This window comes from Plectrocnemia conspersa, unplaced genomic scaffold (assembly GCF_051122295.1).
Source record: "Plectrocnemia conspersa isolate PC_06_02 unplaced genomic scaffold, ASM5112229v1 ptg000008l, whole genome shotgun sequence".
NCBI classification, from domain to species: domain Eukaryota; kingdom Metazoa; phylum Arthropoda; class Insecta; order Trichoptera; family Polycentropodidae; genus Plectrocnemia; species Plectrocnemia conspersa.
Genome location: NW_028277172.1, coordinates 4,668,723 through 4,690,745, shown reverse-complemented (window position 1 = coordinate 4,690,745; position 22,023 = coordinate 4,668,723). Strand labels below are relative to the sequence as shown.

The 22,023-nt window shown below is 29.0% G+C and overlaps 2 protein-coding genes across 7 annotated transcripts in view; one reads left to right on the top strand and one right to left on the bottom strand.

Annotated features, from left to right (window-relative positions):
• Positions 1–11,217: 11,217 nt before the first annotated feature.
• LOC148232775 (facilitated trehalose transporter Tret1-like) overlaps positions 11,218–22,023 on the bottom strand; it is an 81,277-nt gene continuing 70,471 nt past the window's right edge. For all 6 annotated transcript variants that reach the window (XM_088191154.1, XM_088191150.1, XM_088191152.1 and 3 more), the window contains 2 exons: positions 12,928–13,115; positions 11,218–12,862 (listed from right to left, as the gene is read on the bottom strand). In XM_088191154.1, the coding sequence (XP_088047280.1) occupies positions 11,843–12,862; positions 12,928–13,115 (1,208 nt within the window). In that variant the 3' untranslated portion in view covers positions 11,218–11,842. The remainder of the gene's footprint in view (positions 12,863–12,927; positions 13,116–22,023) is intronic.
• LOC148232776 (enkurin) lies at positions 13,185–16,574 on the top strand. Its single transcript, XM_088191156.1, has 3 exons — positions 13,185–13,554; positions 13,622–14,117; positions 16,240–16,574. The coding sequence occupies exons 1-3, from the start codon at positions 13,469–13,471 to the stop codon at positions 16,414–16,416; spliced, it is 759 nt and encodes a 252-aa protein (XP_088047282.1). The 5' UTR covers positions 13,185–13,468; the 3' UTR covers positions 16,417–16,574.

Sequence of the window (22,023 nt, the reverse complement as noted above, 5' to 3'; positions counted from 1 at the left end):
TTTTTTAAGACCTTATTACTTGATAATCCTAATAAATTAAAAATTCAGTTTTCAAGCTTAATTCCAGCTTACACGACCTACACACGGTCCCGATTGAAGATTAATTACTGTACATGCACTCGATTGAGTCACACTCTGCAAATTCGATCAATTGGAAAATTACCAATTGCTAAATTCCATACGTTTAATTGAAAATTAAATTAATTTTAAATTAAAATTCTCAGCTCAGGGATTATCGACGTTCGTGAGTGGTCTCGTGCCATTTTCGGGTCCCTTTTCAGGATTTGCCCTAACGAGGGCAAACTTTCGGCGAGATTGATGAACGCAACTGTAGTGACGTCAATTTATAACCCTCGAGATTGTTATGAAGCCGGGGTATAAGTTTGTCGAATTATTTAACGAACGTGTGTCGTTAATGAAATAATTGATTGGTACGTTGTAATTGTTAGAGTTAATCGCGTTAAAGTGTCAAGTGTTTTAAAGAGAAGCGATAGCAATTAATGACAATGGCATGTATTAAAAATAGATAAATAGTTGGACAATAATCTGCTATATTAATAATAGAACATTAAATTAAACATGTTTACTCACAGTAGTACGTTGTACCCAAAACACTGATTTTTTATCAATGAAAATCAGGAGTTCATTTAATGTATTGGTTATTATGTCAAGATATTCATTTTTGTCATTGATATTTTTATCACTTGTATTTTTAAGTGCAATTTCCATTTTTTTAATCCAAATACACAATGTTTTTAATACTTTTAATATTTTTTGTAATATTGTTAGGCTGAAAATATATTCAAACATATTTTCGTAAATAATTTAACTGTGTGTAAGATATTTCTTATAAAATGATACATAATCCATAGTTTTGGTTATAACATATTAAATATATAAAATAATTAAATTCAATGTCTTTCATATAAAACCTAATTTTATACCAAAATAAATTAGTGTTTATTTAATTTTATTGGTCCATTAACTAGACAACAGGTCTAAAAGCTTTAATTAAAATTGACACGCTAAGCGTAAGAAACAAAATATTTTAAGCGTTAAAAGCGTCATAAATCCACATACTAGTTCATAAGAGATTCAATTCGTGCGCGAAGGCTTGTGCATCTCGAAGCTGACGGAGAATATCTCTGGATCCTCGTCGAGACGAAATGAACTTCAATCGTTATATGCGTGTTATATTTTCCGCCGAATCAATTAAAAGACGTCACTGCTGCATTTTTTCGTATGATTCAGTCGGAATCTGAATATTTTTTTAAGAAAAAATGTATCATCTTGGGTGATTTTAATTTACCTACGAACATTAGTGCCAATATTGAATTAAGTTTAATAAGTAATATTTTTAATTTAAATCAAATAAATTGTGTAAATAATAATTTTGGTGACAAATTAGATCTAATTTATACAAATGTAAATAATTGCATAGTAATTAAGAGCGAATTCGTATTGGTGTCGGAAGATAATTATCACCCGGCGCTAATGATAAAATTAAATATAAATAAAAATGGCATAACTACGAATGAGTTGGAATGCGTGAGCGATCGGAATGATTTCGGATGGTCGTTTGGAAATTGTGTAGATTTTGGTTTATTAAATAATTTACTTTTAGGTATGGACTGGAGCCGAGTTGGCGGGTGCGTTGATGTTAAATCTTCCCTGGCGGCCTTCTTCTGCACGCAGATGATTTAAAATTATATAAATGCATTCGATCTGTTGCGGACTCCTTCTCTCTACAAAGTGATTTAAACTCTCTGTGGAGATGGGCTTCCGTTAACCGTCTGCCCTTTAGTGTCGTAAAGTGCCATACTGTGTCATTTTCTCGATCCCGTTCGCCATCAGCTTATTTCTACCATCTCGGTGGTAACATTTTGACTAGAGAAACTTCCATTAAAGATCTCGGAATCACTTTCGAGAGCAAATGGAGGTTCTCTCTACACATACACGACGTCTGTGATAAATCTTCCAAGATGCTCGGCTTTGTTATGAGGAATGCCTTTCACTTTGACGATCCGTCAGTTATTCGCATCCTCTATGACACCTTAGTTCGTAGCATTCTTGAATCGGGATCTATAATTTGGAATCCCCGAATAGCCAAATATTCCCTTTTAGTAGAAAAAATTCAAAAAAGGTATTTAAGATACCTTTACAAAAGGACATTTGGTTATTATCCGTTCTTATATCCCAGCGCCTTTCTTTTAGGAGCGTTGGGATATGATTCGCTGAATTCTCGCAGAAAGCTGTATGTCGCTAAGCATTTTTTCAAACTACTAAAAGGTGCTGTCGACAATCCAGCTATTCTCGAGGAATTCCAGTTTTGGGTTCCGGAACATTTTCGAGAATCACGATCGAGACCTCTTTTGATGGCAGTTAGGGCTAGGACATCCGCACTTGCCGACTCGCCTATAGCTGTGGCCATACGGCTCCTTAATACGCTGGCATTGAAAATTGATTTATTTAATGTTAGCTACGAGGATCTGATCCGGTTTATATCTTTTAATTTTAATATTTTATAATTTTTTTTGTTATGTTTAAGCATTGTTATATTTATTTATATATATACGTTTTTTTTATGTTTTATAAATTTATAATTTGCTTTCGACCATCGTGGCGCATTGGGGTAACCTGTTAGGCCACGATGGTCTTAATTTAATCGAAAAAATAAAAAATAAAAATAACAAAATGTTCACAAAAAATTGCGCAACAGTCATGAAACGGACAAAAATACATTTATTTACACTCTTAGATCGTAGCAATAATAAGTGGGCGAGCACTAAATCTCCTTCGGGTTGTATATGTGTATAATATTTTTTTTTAATAAAACTTCCGACAACATTATCATTTTTTTACTTACGGACTCAAGCCAAGTGAAGCTGCTAATTAACATCAGGCAAATAATATAAAAGCAGCCGCTTCTCTCTTCACTTGACGTTCTAAATCCACAGTTCAACGCGCTTCCGCGCTTCAAGACGGCTGGATCTTTTAGACGTAAACACTGTCACTAAAGGTTATGCTTATATAATTAAACTGAATATACTACTCAAATTGTTTGTTTTTATTAAATATACATTTTTATTGCTAATCATACATTCACTTTTAAACACAGCATCTGCCCAAAAAAGCCAAGCCCTTCGCAGAGGGTCTTTAATGGGTCCTCAAAAATAGGTCCCGCATACGCACGCAACGTTTACCGTTCGCACTCGCATGCTAATTTGGGTCAGCTGATTTCCAGCAGCTAGGGACAAGGGAGAATAAAGTCGGTGCAAGGGCCGACCGATCGATGCCACCCTGTTTCCACCCTTGCTTTTCCACCCTTTCCGCCCGTCGTAATCCCTACTTTCCCGGATGGGTCCTCGCTCTTTCGCGGGGGCATCGAGAAAGGTTTACAAAGTGTTTAGGTTTTAATTGTCGCCCTTGTGAGTTAGAAGGGCATGTAACTAAAAGTTGATTTGGTTAAAAAGTTAAATAAATGTTTTGTATCACGCGCTGTTTTTAATTTAATAAATTAAGCAATAAATTTCTAAAAATATTTTTAATAAATAATAAATTTATTTAATTTGTGTTAATGTTCTAAGTTAAAAATTATTAAACTAAGGATGTACAAAAATTAAGCTAAAATTTTAAGTATAGATTAGTATTAATAAGGCAAAGTATCTCTGATATTGTTTTCTATGACAAAGTTAAGTACATTGATTTTCTATATTAGTGTTTTGCCCAGCCGGGTATCAGTCCCGAGCAAAATTTTGCTCATTAATTTATATAAATATTTAGATCAACGTATTAAATTAATAAAAAAATCACAATAAAATATAAAATGGAAATATATGCTACTACTATTATATAATATAATTTAATTCGCCATATAAGTCTTTTATAGAATCCCACTTGCGATTCGATAAAATCCAATCGTACCGAATCCAGTGCTAATTCCCCTAATGGCTGCGCCACAGAGACCCTCGTTCACAATGGCTACACCGCATTCGATAAATTAAAACTAATTTATTTTCAAGGATGGAAATAAATTATTTTTCAGCCGACGTCAGGTATTTTTTTGCTATAGTAAAACTCTCTTCGCGCTATTTAGTCGGATCCCACGGGACGTCTGGAAACTCGTCCCATCAATAAGGTCAAGGCCTTGAGAAATTTTCCTCTCGCATCTCAAATATAAGGCTCTATATAATAATATTAATATAACGCCCATGAAACTGTTTTTTTTTTATAAATAAAAATAATAAAAATTATCATCATCTTAATTGCGAAACTGAAATCTTTTTTTCAATTATTTATAAGCTTCTTCTATTATTTTTACGTTCCGGCTTCGCTTTTTTGCGAACGAATATTTTTTAAAGCTGATTAGCAAATTTAATTATGTTTTTTTAATTTAATACCAGGTAAATATGACTATTTTACAAACAAATATTATCAGCAAAACCATTAAAAATTTAATCTTCCAATATATAATACATGTGGTCTGATAAATATAACATATCCTAATATACCATACAAATATAAATTCAAACTTATAACAAATATATACTAACCAAATAACAATAATGTTTGATTCATACACGAATTTATTTATAGCTATATGCAATTTAAAAAAAATTGTAATGATCCTTCGAGGAAATTAGTACGAAATAGAAATAAAGAAAATGCGAATCAAATTGCATTGTGGTTTAACTCTACCTCCAAATCATCCATTTGGAAACATTTATATTATGCCTTGTGTTGGGTGACGGTCCAATAATTACGAATGATATTTTCAACAATGTTTATTCGATGTAATGCCATAAGTGTTTTTAGATGAATTTTGAATCTTGTAAAAAAATATTTTAAAAGCACATGAAAGGTTTTTAAAAAAAACATATTTAATGGCTCTGTCTGCGTTTTTTCTGCAGATTTTTACTGTTCAGTTAAAACCAAACTACTGTCATTTGATGATTTCTAATACTACTGATTAGCACAAAGACAATGAATTAAAAAAATTGCCAGTCTAAGATAAATTTACAATAATATTAGAGGCATAAAACCATAAAAACAAGAAAAATTATTATTTTTTTCTTGGGTAACGTTGTATTTAAAATAAGAGCAGTATTTTATGGGCATACATTTTACAATAGTAACAGTTATTTATTTGTAGTTAAATACATATTGCCTGACATCGCTTTCAAAATTTTATAGTGATTTAAATACAGTATCACACAAAAGCTCTTATAGGAAAAAAGAGATAAGAGGTGACTCATCAATTGAAATTCCTTATCAATAATTTATCATGAAATCTCAAAAAATAATAACAAAAAATACAGAACGGAAAACATAAAATTTATATTAACTGCTTAGTATGGTCCTTTGAGTAAGCTAACATGAATTGAAAATGAATCAAATTTAATATAATATATTAAATTTGTATAACTCCACCTCCAAATTATTCCCTTTGTGAAAAATTAAATTATGCAATATGTTGGGCGACCGTCCAATAATTACAAAGGATATATCAAACAATGCATATTCGATGTAATGACATTAGATTTTTTTAGATGCGTTAGCTTATGATGAAAATAAATTAAAAATATTATGAAAGCTTTCCGCAATATCCGATTTTTTTGTTAAATCAAAACATTGCCTTTTCATGATTTTTATGGCATTGTTTAATATAAAAGTAATGAGTTAAATAAGCTATAAAAAATGATAAATTGTTGAGAAATGTAACAAAAATAAATTCACAAGACTATTAGTAATTACTAGTAGACAAAAAGACTATTCATTTTTAACATATAAAAAAATGTATATATATATATAAAAAAAAAATTTACCTAAATAATTTATAATAATAATATGTTGCTCAAAATACTATACTAAGCATTTATAGTATTACAATAATAAATAGTTTTGAGTATTTTGTTAAAGAATATTGGCAATATCTAAAACTATATATTTTTAATTTTTATTTTATGAAAAAAATTATCTTTGTGGAAATAATGTTGTTTTTTAGCAATTTTTCTGTATCGATCGATTTATAATAACTTTAATCATTTTTTTGACATTTAAGTGGTGATTGAAGTTAATCACTTCCATTTTTACTTTAAGCACTTGACACTTTAACGCGATTATCTTCAACCACATATTTATTAATTATTTCATTAACGATACAAGTTAAATAAACAGCTTTCACACAACCCACAAGGTTATAAATTGACGTCACTAAAGATGCGATTATCAATTTCACCGAATCTGAGTCGATCAAATCTCATGAGATATACTTACTTGGATATTCGCCTAAAAATAACTACATTATTTTTGAGGTTTTATTTAAATTCTCATTGAAAATAAATGCCATGACATTTGTATAATTTTCTCTTTTAAAAATAATTAATAAGAGTATCAAATTATTGTAATTACCAAGTCAGATAATTACCTTGGTAATAAAGTACTATTTTATTTAGTTATATACATTTATATATAACACATGTATAATATGTTTTTTTTTAAACTAGTACATTAAACCACTTTGGGCTTTCCATTATACATAATACATAAATACTTTACACTCACTCTCATAGAGTTGTTATTATAAAATCGAATTCGCCCTGCCAAGCAAATGTTAAGTTGAAGAGTGTTTCGACGCGCAAGTTTCAATTCGCTTTCCCGGGAGCTTTTAGCCCGAGTTCTTGCTTGAGGAGGTCCAAGTAGAAAGCCAGATGGAGGTGGAGATCCTCAGACCCCTGACAGCCTCCCTGACCGTTCAGCTTTTTGCGAAAAATGGCGAAAATCCGCGAAAATAAAATATTTGGAAAAATTGCATGTAAAAAATACAGTAGATGTTTTCTTTACTTAATAAAATAAATATCAAGGATATTAAATCTATTATAACAAAAACAGTAACACTCTTTAGCTCTGTTTTATTTCGTATTTTTTGTTACAAAAATAAATCAAAAAATGAAATTATCTGGATTTTTTCCTAATAAGCACTATAATATTTAACATTAATGAATAATTTATTTACATATGTTTTTGACTCAATAATGTATGTCAAAACAATTTTTTTTGCTGCTATAAAATTTGTAATATCTTAAATAAAAAATATTAATCTCATGCATATTTTAATTTATGACACTACAGATTTATGTTTTTTGTAATTTTTTACATTAAAAGTTCAGTGACTGTATTACAAAATCACAATTAATGTCAAAATTATTCATATTCTCATTTCCGCTAGAAAAACACGTTTTTTCTACAAATATTAAATTATCTGTTTTATATGCAAATTTATTCGCTGAAATCCGTTTTTTAAGCACCTTTAGTTTGTTTTTGTAAATAGCGATTTTATTAAATAAACAAAGCGTCATATAAATAATAAAATATGCGTATAATTGTATTACATATAATATATAAATCATTATTGAATTTATATGTAAATTATTTGTAATTTAATTTAATCTTAGCAAAATAATTTATTTTAGCTGTAAATTTAAAAAATTGACTTAATATACATATGACAGCAATAAAAAGACAAAAAAACCATTAACAACACACACAAAAAAAAAAAATATTATACCATTTAGCAGATTAGTCATCATTTTACTAAAATTTTGTTGCGATAAGTGAGTTCTCATGACTTCAGCTTCACTGCAGTAAAATAATATGTGACTTACCAATAATGATACTTTTTTCCTTTTTGTCGTGAGAATCTCGGTTCAGTTTTTTGAATTTATTTATTCTTCCTAAGAAGACATTAATTTTTAATCATGATTTGGCACGCTTTAATTAGTTGGTGTACAAAAGATCAATTCGTTATGAGAAACTATATTGTAAGATTACACTAATATCATATTTTATGACTCGAGTGCTTGTCAATCGTTGGTCTACATAAGATAATTATCAGAATAAAACAAATATTCCAGTTCTTCTTCAAATCATTCATTGATCTCCTCCCTTTTCTCTTATTGTAAATAAACCTTAGTTTTGCCTCAGAAAAATATTTGCCAATAATAATTTGAACTTCATATCCGACTGTAATGCTTAAACTAAATCAATACAGCCACTTTTACTTCGATATTCAGCTCTGGCCTAACGAAGTAGTAACCGTGATTATTATTTTTTACACTATTTAAAATAATTATTTATACATTTTTTAATTACCATAAGCTTTCATATTGTTTTTAGACTCTGCAAATATTATAATACATAATAAAAAATAATCTCATCACACGAGGAAATTTGTGTGTAATATTCACTTTTATTGTTCAATTAATTCTATTTACGGCCAGCCAGATACGTGTGGTCTCAAAAACGACACAAGTCTTCCGAGAGAGGAACAAGACCCTCGACGTTCATTTAAGTGCAGATAACGGTTCCGTCCTTATCACCCGCATACATTTCTCTTCTGAAAGCGGCCCTTTTGCCACGGCCAGACCACGTTCGATAAACTATCGCACGACTCGTAAACTATAAATACAGGAAAGACAGATAACTCACCACTATCTTGGTGTGTATGCGAGTTAATTAAAAATACGTTCAAGTGGATATATATCGAGAATATAAATCGAGAATTCGCAAATGCAATTTGCGACGCTGATCCAATTTAAGAGTCGATAATGTCGAGTCAAGGGGGCAGATAGTGTTTGCTATGCATGATGGCAAATTGGACGTTAATGGGTTTGTAATTGATATAAGAACTTTCAGGAGATAGTAAGAGTATCGAGCGTTGAATGGACCGGAAAGTAATCAATTATAAACGAATGGTAGTTCATCACTATTAAATTGAATCTAGAAAATATGGAATATAAATTATAATATTTTGAAAGGAAAAATGCAGATAAGTTATTACCTTTACTCTTACTTTTTGATTTATACTTTATAATAACACTATTAGCGGCATCCGTAAATGCAAAGCTCAGTACGACGCGAGCAGGTACTAAGCAACCCCTGATTACACATTCCATAGAATGAAGACGTCGCGAATTTTATCTATTTCAAAATTTTTTTGGGATAATTTTCTTTTTGGAAATTTATTCAAATATATTATATTTTAATTAGCATTGTGTAATCACAAACACGTTTTTATTATAAAGTCACCCTTAGTGCGACTGTTATAACAAAAACTTGAATTTATGATTAATCTATGTTTAAAAGTATTTATTTTTATTTATATCTTATATCATTTATATAACATAACAATATTTTTATTTTATTACATTTTAAAAATATGCTTTTAAGAAAGCGGGTAATAAATCATCTAAACTGCGCTACAACACAATCAATGACTAATAATTGATCACATTGAAAAAAATATCAGATCAGATAAGATAACATATTTTTAGTGTAGTATTTCTAAGAGGATGTTGCAAATAAATCAAATAATGTTTTAACTATGCTTCAATGTCATAGAATAATTTTAATATTATTTAGCTAAGATGCAAACCTATTTTAAAATAACTAATAACATATTACGTGATTTATCCACATATATCGTCAAATATAATAACTCCTTTTCAGAACGATATAAGACCCCTACTGGAGTACCTCAAGGATCCAATTTGGGTCCATTGTTGTTTTTATTGTTCATTAATGACAGATTTTTTATTATATGCAGATGACTTGAAAATTTACAAGAAAATGCATTCGATTTCTGATTCCCTCGACCTACAGGAGGATCTCAACTCTATATGGAAATGGGCTTGCTTTAACCAATTGCCTTTCAGTGTAAAGAAATGTCACACAATTTCATTTTCAAGGTCATTAACAAAATATTCATACCATCTAGGCGGATATTTCTGGAAAGGTTTTCTTCAACTAAGGATTTAGGAGTGACTTTCGAAGAACGTTGGAAATTTAGCCAGCACATTGCAGAGACTCATAGCAAATCCTTAAAAATGCTCGGTTTTATCATGAGAAATGCGCGTTACTTCAGGAATACTTTAGTATTGCGCACTCTTTATGATACTCTAGTCCGCAGCATACTAGAAACTAGCTCCATCATTTGGATCCCAGGCGTAATGAATCAATGTAATGAATTGAAGCTGGAAAAAGTACAACGTAAATTTCTTCGACATTTATACTTGAAAGAATACGGGTATTATCCGTTCTTGTTTCCCAGTGCTTTTATTTTGGGAGCCCTGGGATACGTTTCTTTGTCGACTCGCAGAAGTGTTTATGTAATGTAACACTTCTGGAAATTGCTCAAGGGCATCGTAGACAATCCTTCAGTGCTCGAGCAGCTTCAAATGTGGGCTCCTGAAGGTGGTTATTGTTCTCGGTCGCGTCCACTATTCTTGCCTGTTAAGTCTAGAACTGGAGCACTTGCCAACTCTTCTCTGGCCAAGGCTATTTATCTGCTGCATTCTGTCCATAGTAATATTGACATTTTCTCTTGCACATATGGAGCTTTGGTTCAGTTCGTATGGGACAATGCACACCTGTTGAGGTGATTTGTGTCTGTTGTTTTGTCTTGTTTATATATATATGTATTATGATGTATTAGTACTTTTGACTATCGTGACGCATTGGGTTGGCCTGTCAGGTCACAATGGTTATAATTTTAATAAATAATAAATAATAAAAATATATAATTGAATTATTCAGTAGTTAAAAAAAACTAGATTAGTCGTATCCGCAGTGTGCAAAATCACACAGTAACGCGGGAACGGTCGAAAATGTACTTAGCATGTACGAAATTTAACCAGTAAAAGAGAAATTAAAATGGCTTAAACCACCATTTTATTTTAATGTTTTAAAATTAATCCAATCAGTCAATAAAAATTAACTTTTACATTTAATTTATCTCTTCATTTAAATATAGCACACAGCTACACAATGGTTTTAATATCAGAATTTAACAAATAAATACTAAAACTATATTTTTTTAAATCAGAACTGTAATATAAACTATTTATTACTCAAAAATTTTAGGGTCCGGTATTCGTACACTCGACAGCTGCGGTACCTCACGATAGTGAAGAACTGACAGCTTTATTAAATATTATTAAAATTATGTATTTTTTTTAATCAGTATTTTTAAGTTTTTGTGTTAAAAACAATGAATATGAATGATTTAAAAAAATAATTATGTCAAGGTATTTTATCTTTGTAGTAAAAGTTAAATTTTACCATACAATTCTTGTTATTAATTAAATAGTTACAGACTACATTTAAATGCGCACTCATCTTAATATATAAAATTATGCAGGTAAATAAAATCAATTGCAGTCTATTCCTTATATTTTTTATTTAAATATCATTCTTTTCTCATCATTCAAAGAAATAAATAGATTCATCTCTTCTTCATCGTCATATATAATACATAATATAAAAAATACACGTAAAAATTAAGTAGCTTCATCAACATTACAATTAAACAATTAAGTAAATATAATCTATGTTAAAGCCAATATAGATTCATATAAATGCATTTAAAGTCAAACATTGATTTACAACTACATATGTAAAAACACAGAAACAGGCATTGTACAAAATGCATTTTCTATAAAAATCGATATATACAATTCTTGATAAGATCTCCATTAGCACCATAAAAGAACACTCAGTAAAAATAAATATACAATGATTTTTACGTACATACATATAATATATATAACAATATATAGAAAAAATATCATAACTCGCAAAAATCAATATAAGAATAGTCTTCTATTCAGTCGAATATACCTTAGTATAATAAAAGACTTTAAATTGCACAATTTGAGTCAATATAATGTAAATATAGCTATTTATGTACATATTTAATAAATATCGTTTTCATTCATAATATCACATTTTTAACTTGTTCGTTCAGTTTCGTTCCAAAAAATATTGTTACAAAAAAATAGATTAATTATCTGTTTATACACACAGATTCTATATATTTAGGATTCATTTCGTCCATGCTCCTGCCTCTAGTTTCAGGTACACAAAATATTACAAAGAGCAATCCGACTAAAGATATGCCTGAGTATAGCCAAAATGTGCCATGCATTCCCAGCTGCTCTTGAAAGTCTACAAAAGTCTTAACGTTCAAAAAGGCACATAAGTAACTAAAAGTGGACGCTAAAGAACTGCCAGTGCTTCTATATTCCAGAGGAAACAGCTCACCGATGAGCAGCCAAGATATGGGACTAATACCCAAAGAAAATGCTACAGTGAAGATCAACACACACAGTAATGGCACCCAATCGTATTCTCCCGTATCTATATTGGAAGACTTTAAATAATAACTATAAGATCCGAATCCAGCTAACGCTAAAGACATTAAAATACCGCTGACTTTCAAAAGAGGCAGTCTCCCAATCTTATCTATCAAAAGACCAGATAAACAAGAAGCTAAAGTCTGCACTAAACTCATGATTATAGCACCGAAATGTGGATTCATAGCACCCAAAGATTTTTTAAAGATCGATACGGCGTAAAAATTAAAAGCATAAGCTCCTGTGAACCTTTGAAAGAGCATCAATCCACAAGTGATCAACACTGGTTTTACAAGACGACCGTGAACTGATAATTTGGCACATATACTATCACTAACAGGGTTGGTCTTCATCTGCGTCACATGGAAGATGTTGCCTCGGATGGTGGCCAATTCTTGTTGAATGTCTGTCTCTGGACCTCGCAACCATTGCAAAGATTCTTTAGCTTTATCGTCTTTTCGATTGAGTAGTAAATAGCTTGGGGTTTCAGGCAGTTTTAGTACGCAGCACAGTAGAATAAGAGGCACACAAGCTATTATAGCAGCGTGCACTTGCCAGTTCACCAAAGCCCCGATTAAGAAACTCAAAAGTACTCCAAACTGATTAAAGATCTTGGATACAGAAGATAGGCGACCTCTGGCACTAGACACTGTACTCTCACTGATGTATACCTGGTCAAAAAATAAATAAAATATGAATCATGTGATGATGTAATGGATAGATTGATGAATAGTACCTGTGTCACCATCGTGACTATGGCTGTAAAAAATCCGGCTGATATGGAAGTGGCGTATAGTAAAGCGACGGAACTTGCGAAAGCAGTAAATAGCCAGCTCATTCCGAATGGTATGGAAATGTATACTAAGACTCTCTGTCTGCCCATCTTCATAAATGCTCCGCCAAAAATTCCGCCTAGGAGAGCCCCTGTGAACAAAAAAGATTGTTGTAAAAAAAATATAAAAAACACATAAATTAATTATGCCAGAATCCATTAGTCTGACGTCATCGACGTCACATCTTAGCTCTTTCCGATTCCCAATAAAATAATAATAAATTCTAGTACTTTAATAAAACAGGAAAATATTATTTTTTATTATATTTAAATTAAATTATTAAATATTAAATATATTTTTGAAGTAACTATTGATTTGAAACAATTGAAAAGAAAACATTGTTACCAAGCGTCACGTTGCTATGTAAACAGTTAGATCGAAATTCGCCCCTTATAATAAAGCTCATTCAAAAAGAGTCGTAGAAACGTTCAGAATACAGCAATCATGCCTACTGCCAAATCCTCCAACATTGAAGAATGCATAGCTGACATTCTCTACAAAGAACCACCGCCACCTCCAAAGCCGAAGAGGTACATACTATTCCAATAAATTTATTTTTAAATGCATATACTTGGGTGACCTTTCATTTATATTTAGATACATATCCGTACACCATGATCGAGTAAAATCCGAACGAGTCAGCAGATCAGCGGCCACGATGGGTCCAGCGGAATTGAAGCTGGAAGAGCCCGATAGATTCTTGAAGAAAGGAGAAGGTATCCATAAGCCTTCAGCTGAGCCTCAAATAAGATGTCTGTCTACTTCCAGACTTCCAAAATTACCCAGAGGCACGAAAGACTCTAAGAAGGAAGGGCAGTTGAATTTTGTCAGGGATAATATTAGGTCTGCTAAAGAGTTGAAGACCAGGACTCCGGGGAAGTATATCAACGATTCTCCAGGCGGTCACAAATATCCCGTGGAGGATACTAATCTGAAGTACGTCTATGGAAAAAAGTTTGGAGTTGTGCCACGGTATATCGTAAAAAGGAAAGAAGAGATGAAAAAGATGGAGGAAAATTACAAGAAGAGCTTGGAGGAGAAAGAGCCACTTTGTAAGATGATTAATGAAGAGGAAAGGGAGAGGTTGCTTGAGGTGAGTGTTGTATTGTATTCGTATTTTAGACTATAATAAGATATAAATCAAATTCATTAAAATATCATGTGACACTAATATATTTTAACGGAGTTCTTATTCGATTATTCTACTATATATTATCAGGCTACTTTTAAAGGCTCAATCTTAAGTTATAATTAGCGTATTGATTGAAAATATTTATGTTATTAGAGGTAATTTTATAATATTCTATTTGGTTTATTGAAAAAAAATAATGATTGTAAGATTTTTTTGTACAAAGCAAATTGAAGATATTATAATTATTTATATATTAAGTAAATCAATAAAATTCAAGACAAGTTCTAAATAGCTATAATGATCTATATATAATATAATCTTCATTATGATCATATAAAAGTTCAGGCTAAAGTAACTTCACTTTTCGCTACTATAATTAATTAGGTTTGTATTGAATAGTTGATTAAATATGTATTTTCTTTGATTAAATAAGCCAGTTATTATGAAAGTGGAATAAGTCATTTACTATATTTTGTTTTAATATTATTGGATGTTGGTGTAGAATTATTAAAATATACTTCTTTACTATATAATATAATATCACATAAATATATTAAATATTATTCAGAGGTCTTAAGAATTATACCGAGAAATTTTCATTGAATTTGCTGTAAAAATATATGAAAACATACAGTATTATACTATGTTAAATTTATTTAAAAATTTAACATGTTATTTTCGCACTATATAATTGCTATTTTCTGATATTTTAAAAGTTTTATAATAAATATGGAAAATATGTTGATATAAAGAAGTAAATTTATCATAGCTTTATACATTTCACTTGATGGTGGTTTAATATTTGCATCTTATTTTATTGATTTCTAGCCTCTTTATGCAATAGATTTTAGAACATATTATTTTTTATAATTTACTAAAGCCTTTTATTATACATAAGGTGCATCTTAAAAATATTCTAAGTTGTATTGTTAAATTATATACGGGTTCTCCATAAGTATTTAATTTTTTTGGCAACCCCTTAGTAACAGCATGGAACTGAAATAATTCTGTTCTTCCTAGAACCACTTTAAAAGTGACCAATCAATTCAGATAAAGAAGCAGAGATGTTTTTATTTTATTTATTCCTTTTCGATATATATTTTTTTTGTAAACAATATCGTTAAAAGATATATAACAGCAATTTATTTTTTTAACACTTATTTCTTATTTTCTTATCAACTAAGTTTGCCAAAAATAAAACGTCTAGATGTTAGGATATACAATAGTTATCAAAAGACTCTATGTCAATGACAATTAAATATTTAATTCTATCTTTAAAATGACATACTGTTAGCTATCACATGTTAAGTTGTAACAAATTTAATATATAAACATATATTAAAAAAATATATTTGATTGGTAATAAAATAAGTGACTTGTTCCACTTTCAAAATTAACGAATTATATGCTTTAATACTATTATTTAAATCTTATGAACTATATATATTAATAATTTTCACAAAATAGTTTTGTATAATATGATTATCTAATTTTATCTAGATTTCTGACTTATCCCACTTTCATAATAAACGTCAAAACATTTTTATACTATTTTTATTTATTTATAAATATTTTTTAATGAAATATATTTTATAAATACAACCATTATATTCGCCACAATTAATTATCATCAATCACATGCTTGCCACAAAGATAAGATTAAAATAAATCAGGCCTATCCCAAGTATATTTTAAATTGACGATGATTAAACCTATTAATTTTAATTTTGTATTTTGCACGTTACTTTAAGTAACCACTATATTTTTCGTTCAAATGAGAACTTTTTTAATATTAATGATTTTGATACTCAGTACTTTTTTGGGATTCATATTTTAATTAATCTCAATTTTTGTTTATAAATCTTAGATTAAATTTTAATGTTTTTATACATTTTTAAGATACATTTTTAATAAAGTAGAGAATTTTTTCATAAAATAGTTTTAATAGAGTTTATAAAAAATAATATAAATAGTTATTAGTTTCCTAAGAAATTTTCAATGTTTAATAATATTTAAAATTAAATTTATTTTGTACGGTTATATGTAGTTTATAAAATATTTTAATTCAACTAATATATTTCAGGGCTTAAGATTAAACTGGAACCACGCTCAAAGAAACTTACTATGTTTACCTCTCATGATCGACACAATCAACAAGATAAATAAAAAGAAGAAAATAGAAGAGACTTTGAAAGAACTAGAGAAGAGCATAAGCATGGTGGAAAACCATCCGTATATTTATATTTATGATGAATATTAATTAATACGTTTTTTTCAATTAAATATTTAATATCTAAATTAAAAATTATTCTAAACGTATTATTTTACAAAAAAGATCACAAAATAGTAGTATTCAATGGGTAGTTAACATTCACATGTATTTTTGTAGCAATATATTAATAAATATTATTCCACCCACTTATATTATATTTGTAAGTTTTTATATTATTTTATATAGCATAAGTTATTCAGGACGTGTCACAAAGATAATGTCGAAGATAAATTGTCACGTAAAAAATCTGTACGTTAGCCATCGAACGTTTTCGGAATAATTACCGAATTCTCGGTATGTTTCATTTTTTTATTTCATTCAACATATCCCGAATGCTGTCACGCGAACAATTCTAGGAATATTTGTATCAAACGTGTGAACGTACTACGGTGTTAGAAATTACGTTTTTCCGACTGAATTATGTTCATTCAAATCAAACGAAAAAAACTTTATATTCCTAAAGAAGGCGAGATGAAATGAAAAAATAGAGAAGATTCTGCGACACCCACGTAGACGTGTCACGAAAGATTATTTAATCTTGCTCTTTTTGAAAATACGTGTACGTGAATATTTTTACGAAAAGGAAACACGTGATGGATTTTCTTAATAAAACTTAATCATATTTCTGAAAAAATATTGATGAAATGCAGGTATGTTAATTGAGATTTACGATTAAAATAATGGTCGGACTATTAAATTCGGTAAAATGAATTCGATTGATAATTTAGGTATTTGGCAGTGATTCATGATGAGACTAAATATCAAATATTGTAATATTGTCCTTTGAGTAAGCTTAGATGAATAACAGATCAGGTAAATTAAGAAATAGTTTAATTTTTAGCTTTACCTTTAAATCATTATCATTAGTAAAAGTTGATTTTAATGCTACGTCTGATAAATACATAGGGTGATTTGAATGATGTTAATTTAATGCGAGGCTATTAATTTAAAAAAAGAGTTTCGAAGCTCATTAAAATTGGTAATTGATGAGATTCGAAATCCTGTGGTGGTTATTGTGCAATATTTGGTGTCCAGCCGATCTTTAATGCTTGTTATTGTAAGCCAAACTATTTTTGTTTAGTTAAAATAGAAAAACGATTCAACTAAAAAATATTCGTTTCATTTGAAATTTTTACTTCCAAATTAATAAATTTTTATTTTTATTAAAATTAAATTTAAAAATTTTTTACAACTTTGTTTTAAAATTAAATAAAATTAAATTTTAAAATAAATTAAAATTAAATTTTAAAATAAATTAAAATTAAATTTTAAAATAAATTAAAATTAAATTTTAAAATTAATTAAAATTATAATTAAAAAAATATTAATGTATGAATAAAGGAAACGATGGACTTATTTTAAATGAGCTTATAAATGTTATTTATTTAATTCTGATAATATATTATTCCTGATTTTAAAATGCAATTTAAATATATACTTAATTTTTATGGAGTTTAAGTTAAAAATATGTTTCTTGCCAGATTTTTATTTGTGTATATAAATATAATAATACATACATATATGTTAAGTACAATATCTTATGTGGCATAGTTGTATTTTATTTATACATTATTTAATTATAATTTATTTATATTTAAAACCATTACTTTAAAATATACATATTACGTATTTATGTGTATAAAAAATCAGAAAAAATAATCATAATTAGAAATGTCGAAAGCGAGTTTTAAGAGTTATAATATTAAGCAATATTTGGATTAAAATGTTAAAGATATTTTAAATACTTTTAAATACGCCTTGTAAAATAACATATTATTTAATATTGCTTTAAATTAAAAATATACTAATTAAATTTTTGCATTAATTGCGTTATTTTTAGTTTAAATATTCATAAATCAGAGTTGTATTATCGAACATTAAAAGATTCATTAAATATTGCCTATCTTTGGTGTTTGTTGTTAAATCAGAAAATATGTTTTAGTAATAATTGAAATCAAAAAAAAATTTCATACAAAATGTTTTCATTGTAACGAAGACTGATCTCAGTATAACGAAATATTTTTATCCGAATTTAAGAATGACGTTACAACTTGACACAATATTTCTCCAAATTCAGTTCGTTCTTGACTTAGCGTGTGCCGGATGTATTTACAAGCGACAGTCAATGTGTTTCGCCGACCCTTAAACTATTTTTAACAAATTTTATTGTGTTCATTACAGTAATTATGTAAGTAAGAGGTTATTTTAATGCTGTAGTAATATGGTAATTAAAAATAAAATAAAAATATATTGCCTTCCTTACATGCAATATAACAAATTTTCAGTATAACGAAATTTTTTTTCGGTCCCGTGAACTTCGCTATACTGAGATTTTACTGTATTTTTAAATCTAGTAATAATTTAAAATATAATTTTTATTCTTAACTAATATTTTAATTAATTTTTTTTAAATATATTGAGCTATTTTAATATTATTTAATTGATACTGTTAATATGTGATTATTAAAGGCTACTTTTAGATGCGCCATGCGAGTTTTTTTATAAAATAAAAAATATTTTCTAAAACGTTTATTTGAATATAGTAACAGATCTTGTAATTATTATAAGTCACCCATTATTAAAATATATAATAATATAGTAATTTTTCTGGAAATATGTAATATTATATTATATATATTATACATATTTTCGATTTAAAATATTTAATTTATTCATTCATAAAGAGAAAAAGATTAAAATCATATAAAGTTTTACCGGATTTACATTTATACGATTTTACACATGGCTAAAAAGCCACTCGCTTATGAGAACTTAAAACGGAAGCTTTAAGCTCAAACGGGAAAGCTTCGGCGGCTTTCTTTGATGATTCAAGATTAATTTGGCACATTTTTTATTAGGTTAAATGAGAAGAACAGATGCAAGTTCTCTGAGCGAATTTCTTAAAAGTCCAAATAAATACTTGCATATAGTCAGAAGACAACGCTTTTGATGTTTTCTTGTATGAAAGCTCTCTTTGTCATGAATTTATTTTGGAACAGTTCGAATTAGATTTTTTAGATCCTGCGTGAATAATTACCCAGGATTTTTATACAGACAGATTTAACTGGAACGGATTTAACTTTAACTGAAGCACGCGCGGGCGGAATAACTCATTGCGTGTTGCGTGTCACGGAAATTAAACTAGAATTTATTCTAGGGATGCTAAGAAATGGTATTTCTGAGACTTCTAATTGTATCAATATACTTATATAATAAACGATAATTGTAATTTATAGTAAAAATTATCGAAACATTACTGTATCGCGTGTGATTAATCTTTAGTTGGTATATTGTATAATAAATTTAAATATCATTCTATTTTTTTTTCCTTTTAGCGATAAAAGTTTATCTTTTAAAACACGTTATCGATATATAGTTACTCAAAATATATAATGCAAGTGATAGATGTGTAACATTAAAATTCTAAAGTCAAAGATTTATTTACACAAGTTTACTTTTAAAATTATGATTAATATTTGCGCTTCATAATATGACCTTTAGAGTAATCGCGTGTTTAAAAATCGATGAAATATTATACATTTTTATTGTTATTATATTATAAAAGCGTGTAGAAATTTTTCGTTGATGGGAAAATTCGGTTAAAATGTCAAAAGTGTATAATGGAAATGCAGTGCGTGACTTGCGGAAAATGTATTATTGGTATTATGGAAAAGTAAATGATAAAGCAAAATCGGACGTAATAAATTAATGTTTTTGAAAGAAGTCTGTTCATATAGCACAAAAATAGGTTATCGTGAGAGCAATAGAATAAATGCAGTAGATAATGAGCTTTTTATTTATCTTTATAAAAAATAAATTATATTTTTGATTAGGAAAATGATGACGAATTTTCGTAATATGTCTATTATTGTTTCATGTTATATTATGCAAATAATATAATCCATGTTTTATATAAATTAGACCACCAAAACGCAAACCACAAATTAACCATAATGAATATTTGTTGATTGATTTATAAATAAAGTTACACAATCGTTTTATATATATTTATTTATAAACATTGTGGTTTGACGTACAAATATAATATTTCAGTTAAACCCATCATACAATTTAGCGATGTTCTTCGACATAACATGGCGAAAACTTTTCAGAACCACTGGAAACACGACCAGTACAGTCTAAGGTCACAACAGCTGTTGTGGCTGAAAGACTCTCGGTAATAATTTACCAAAACGCCTATTCAAATCGCAACACAGCAACTGGCTCCACGCTGGCTGCTTATAAAGTCCCACATCACACATAAAGCTCCCGATGCTCGCATCTAAATTATTTTAATATCTTAAAAATAAACATTTGGCATGTCACCGTTCAACTTATGTATTTTTAGGGAAATATTTTTTTGAGCGCCCTTTGTTTATTTTAGGGTCTTTATATGTGTGTGCTCTGTAGGTATAAATCATGGTAAGACGGATTTAGAAACGACATGTGCAATGAAGTGTAAAAAATGCCACAAACATGCACTTGAGTGTCAAAAAAAAATATGTACCAAATATGCTGTGTGGTAGGTAGTCATTTCCTCTATGGTACAGTCGAGCTATTATTTAGCTATTGAATTATTTTTAGTTACACGATTAGTGTTTGTTATGAGTGCAGCTGCTTGTATGTTATTTTTGTATACGTGTGTAGTATGTATGTAAAAATATTTTAAATAAAATATTGCTATTAAAATTAAATATATGTGTCAATAAAATAAATAATATCAATGCGGCACAAAGTTAATAAATGATGATAGAAGTGTGTTTGTACAATGAAAGTTATTATAGATTTCTAAAACATTTCACTACTCATAAAAATGAATTATCTAATAAACGTCAAAAAATCAATAGTAGAGAGTAGCTTCTATGTAATAATTTAGAATTATTGTCATCTTTATGGTGGAACCGTAGTTTTTAATTTTCGGTGAGCACACCTACAGTTTTAGATCAACAAAATAAAAAATCAGTCATTAATCAAACACAAGCCGGAAAAGATACTCCCACGTGGCTTTTTAACCATCGACCGGTACAACTACTTCTCATGTTACACGCATTTCAAATTTGGAATCAAAACGTCGTGGGAACACGAAACAAGACATCTCAATGTGTGATGCGGCCTGCATGCACGTTTTTTTTTGTTTGGCTCATAACCAATGGCCTTCGATGGATAAAGACACACAGCTCATCCCAAAGACTCGATTGAGTTATTTCAAACGAATATACTATATAAAAATATTTTTCAAAAAAGTTTGAAAAGCTTTGTCGATGCAGAAGAGTATCCATCAAGTCGACACGTCTCGCTTTTATCTGACGCCATTCGGAAAATCGTAGAAAATCGGTCGCCGATGCTGAAGGCGACAAATTGGAAAAAATGTTGTCAATCGCTTCTTTCTCCTTTTTAAATCGCGACAAGGAAGAATGCGATACATCCGCACGTTCGAATCCGAAATTTCGATCATAAAATAACATCAGCGCACAAAAGCGAACTTTTGTTGATGCCAGACTGAATTTTGTATACATTTGGAGAGTTTCGATTGGACAATAGCATGTTGTTGGGTAAAAAGTTAATTATAGTGAACAATAGTATAAAAATAAATTT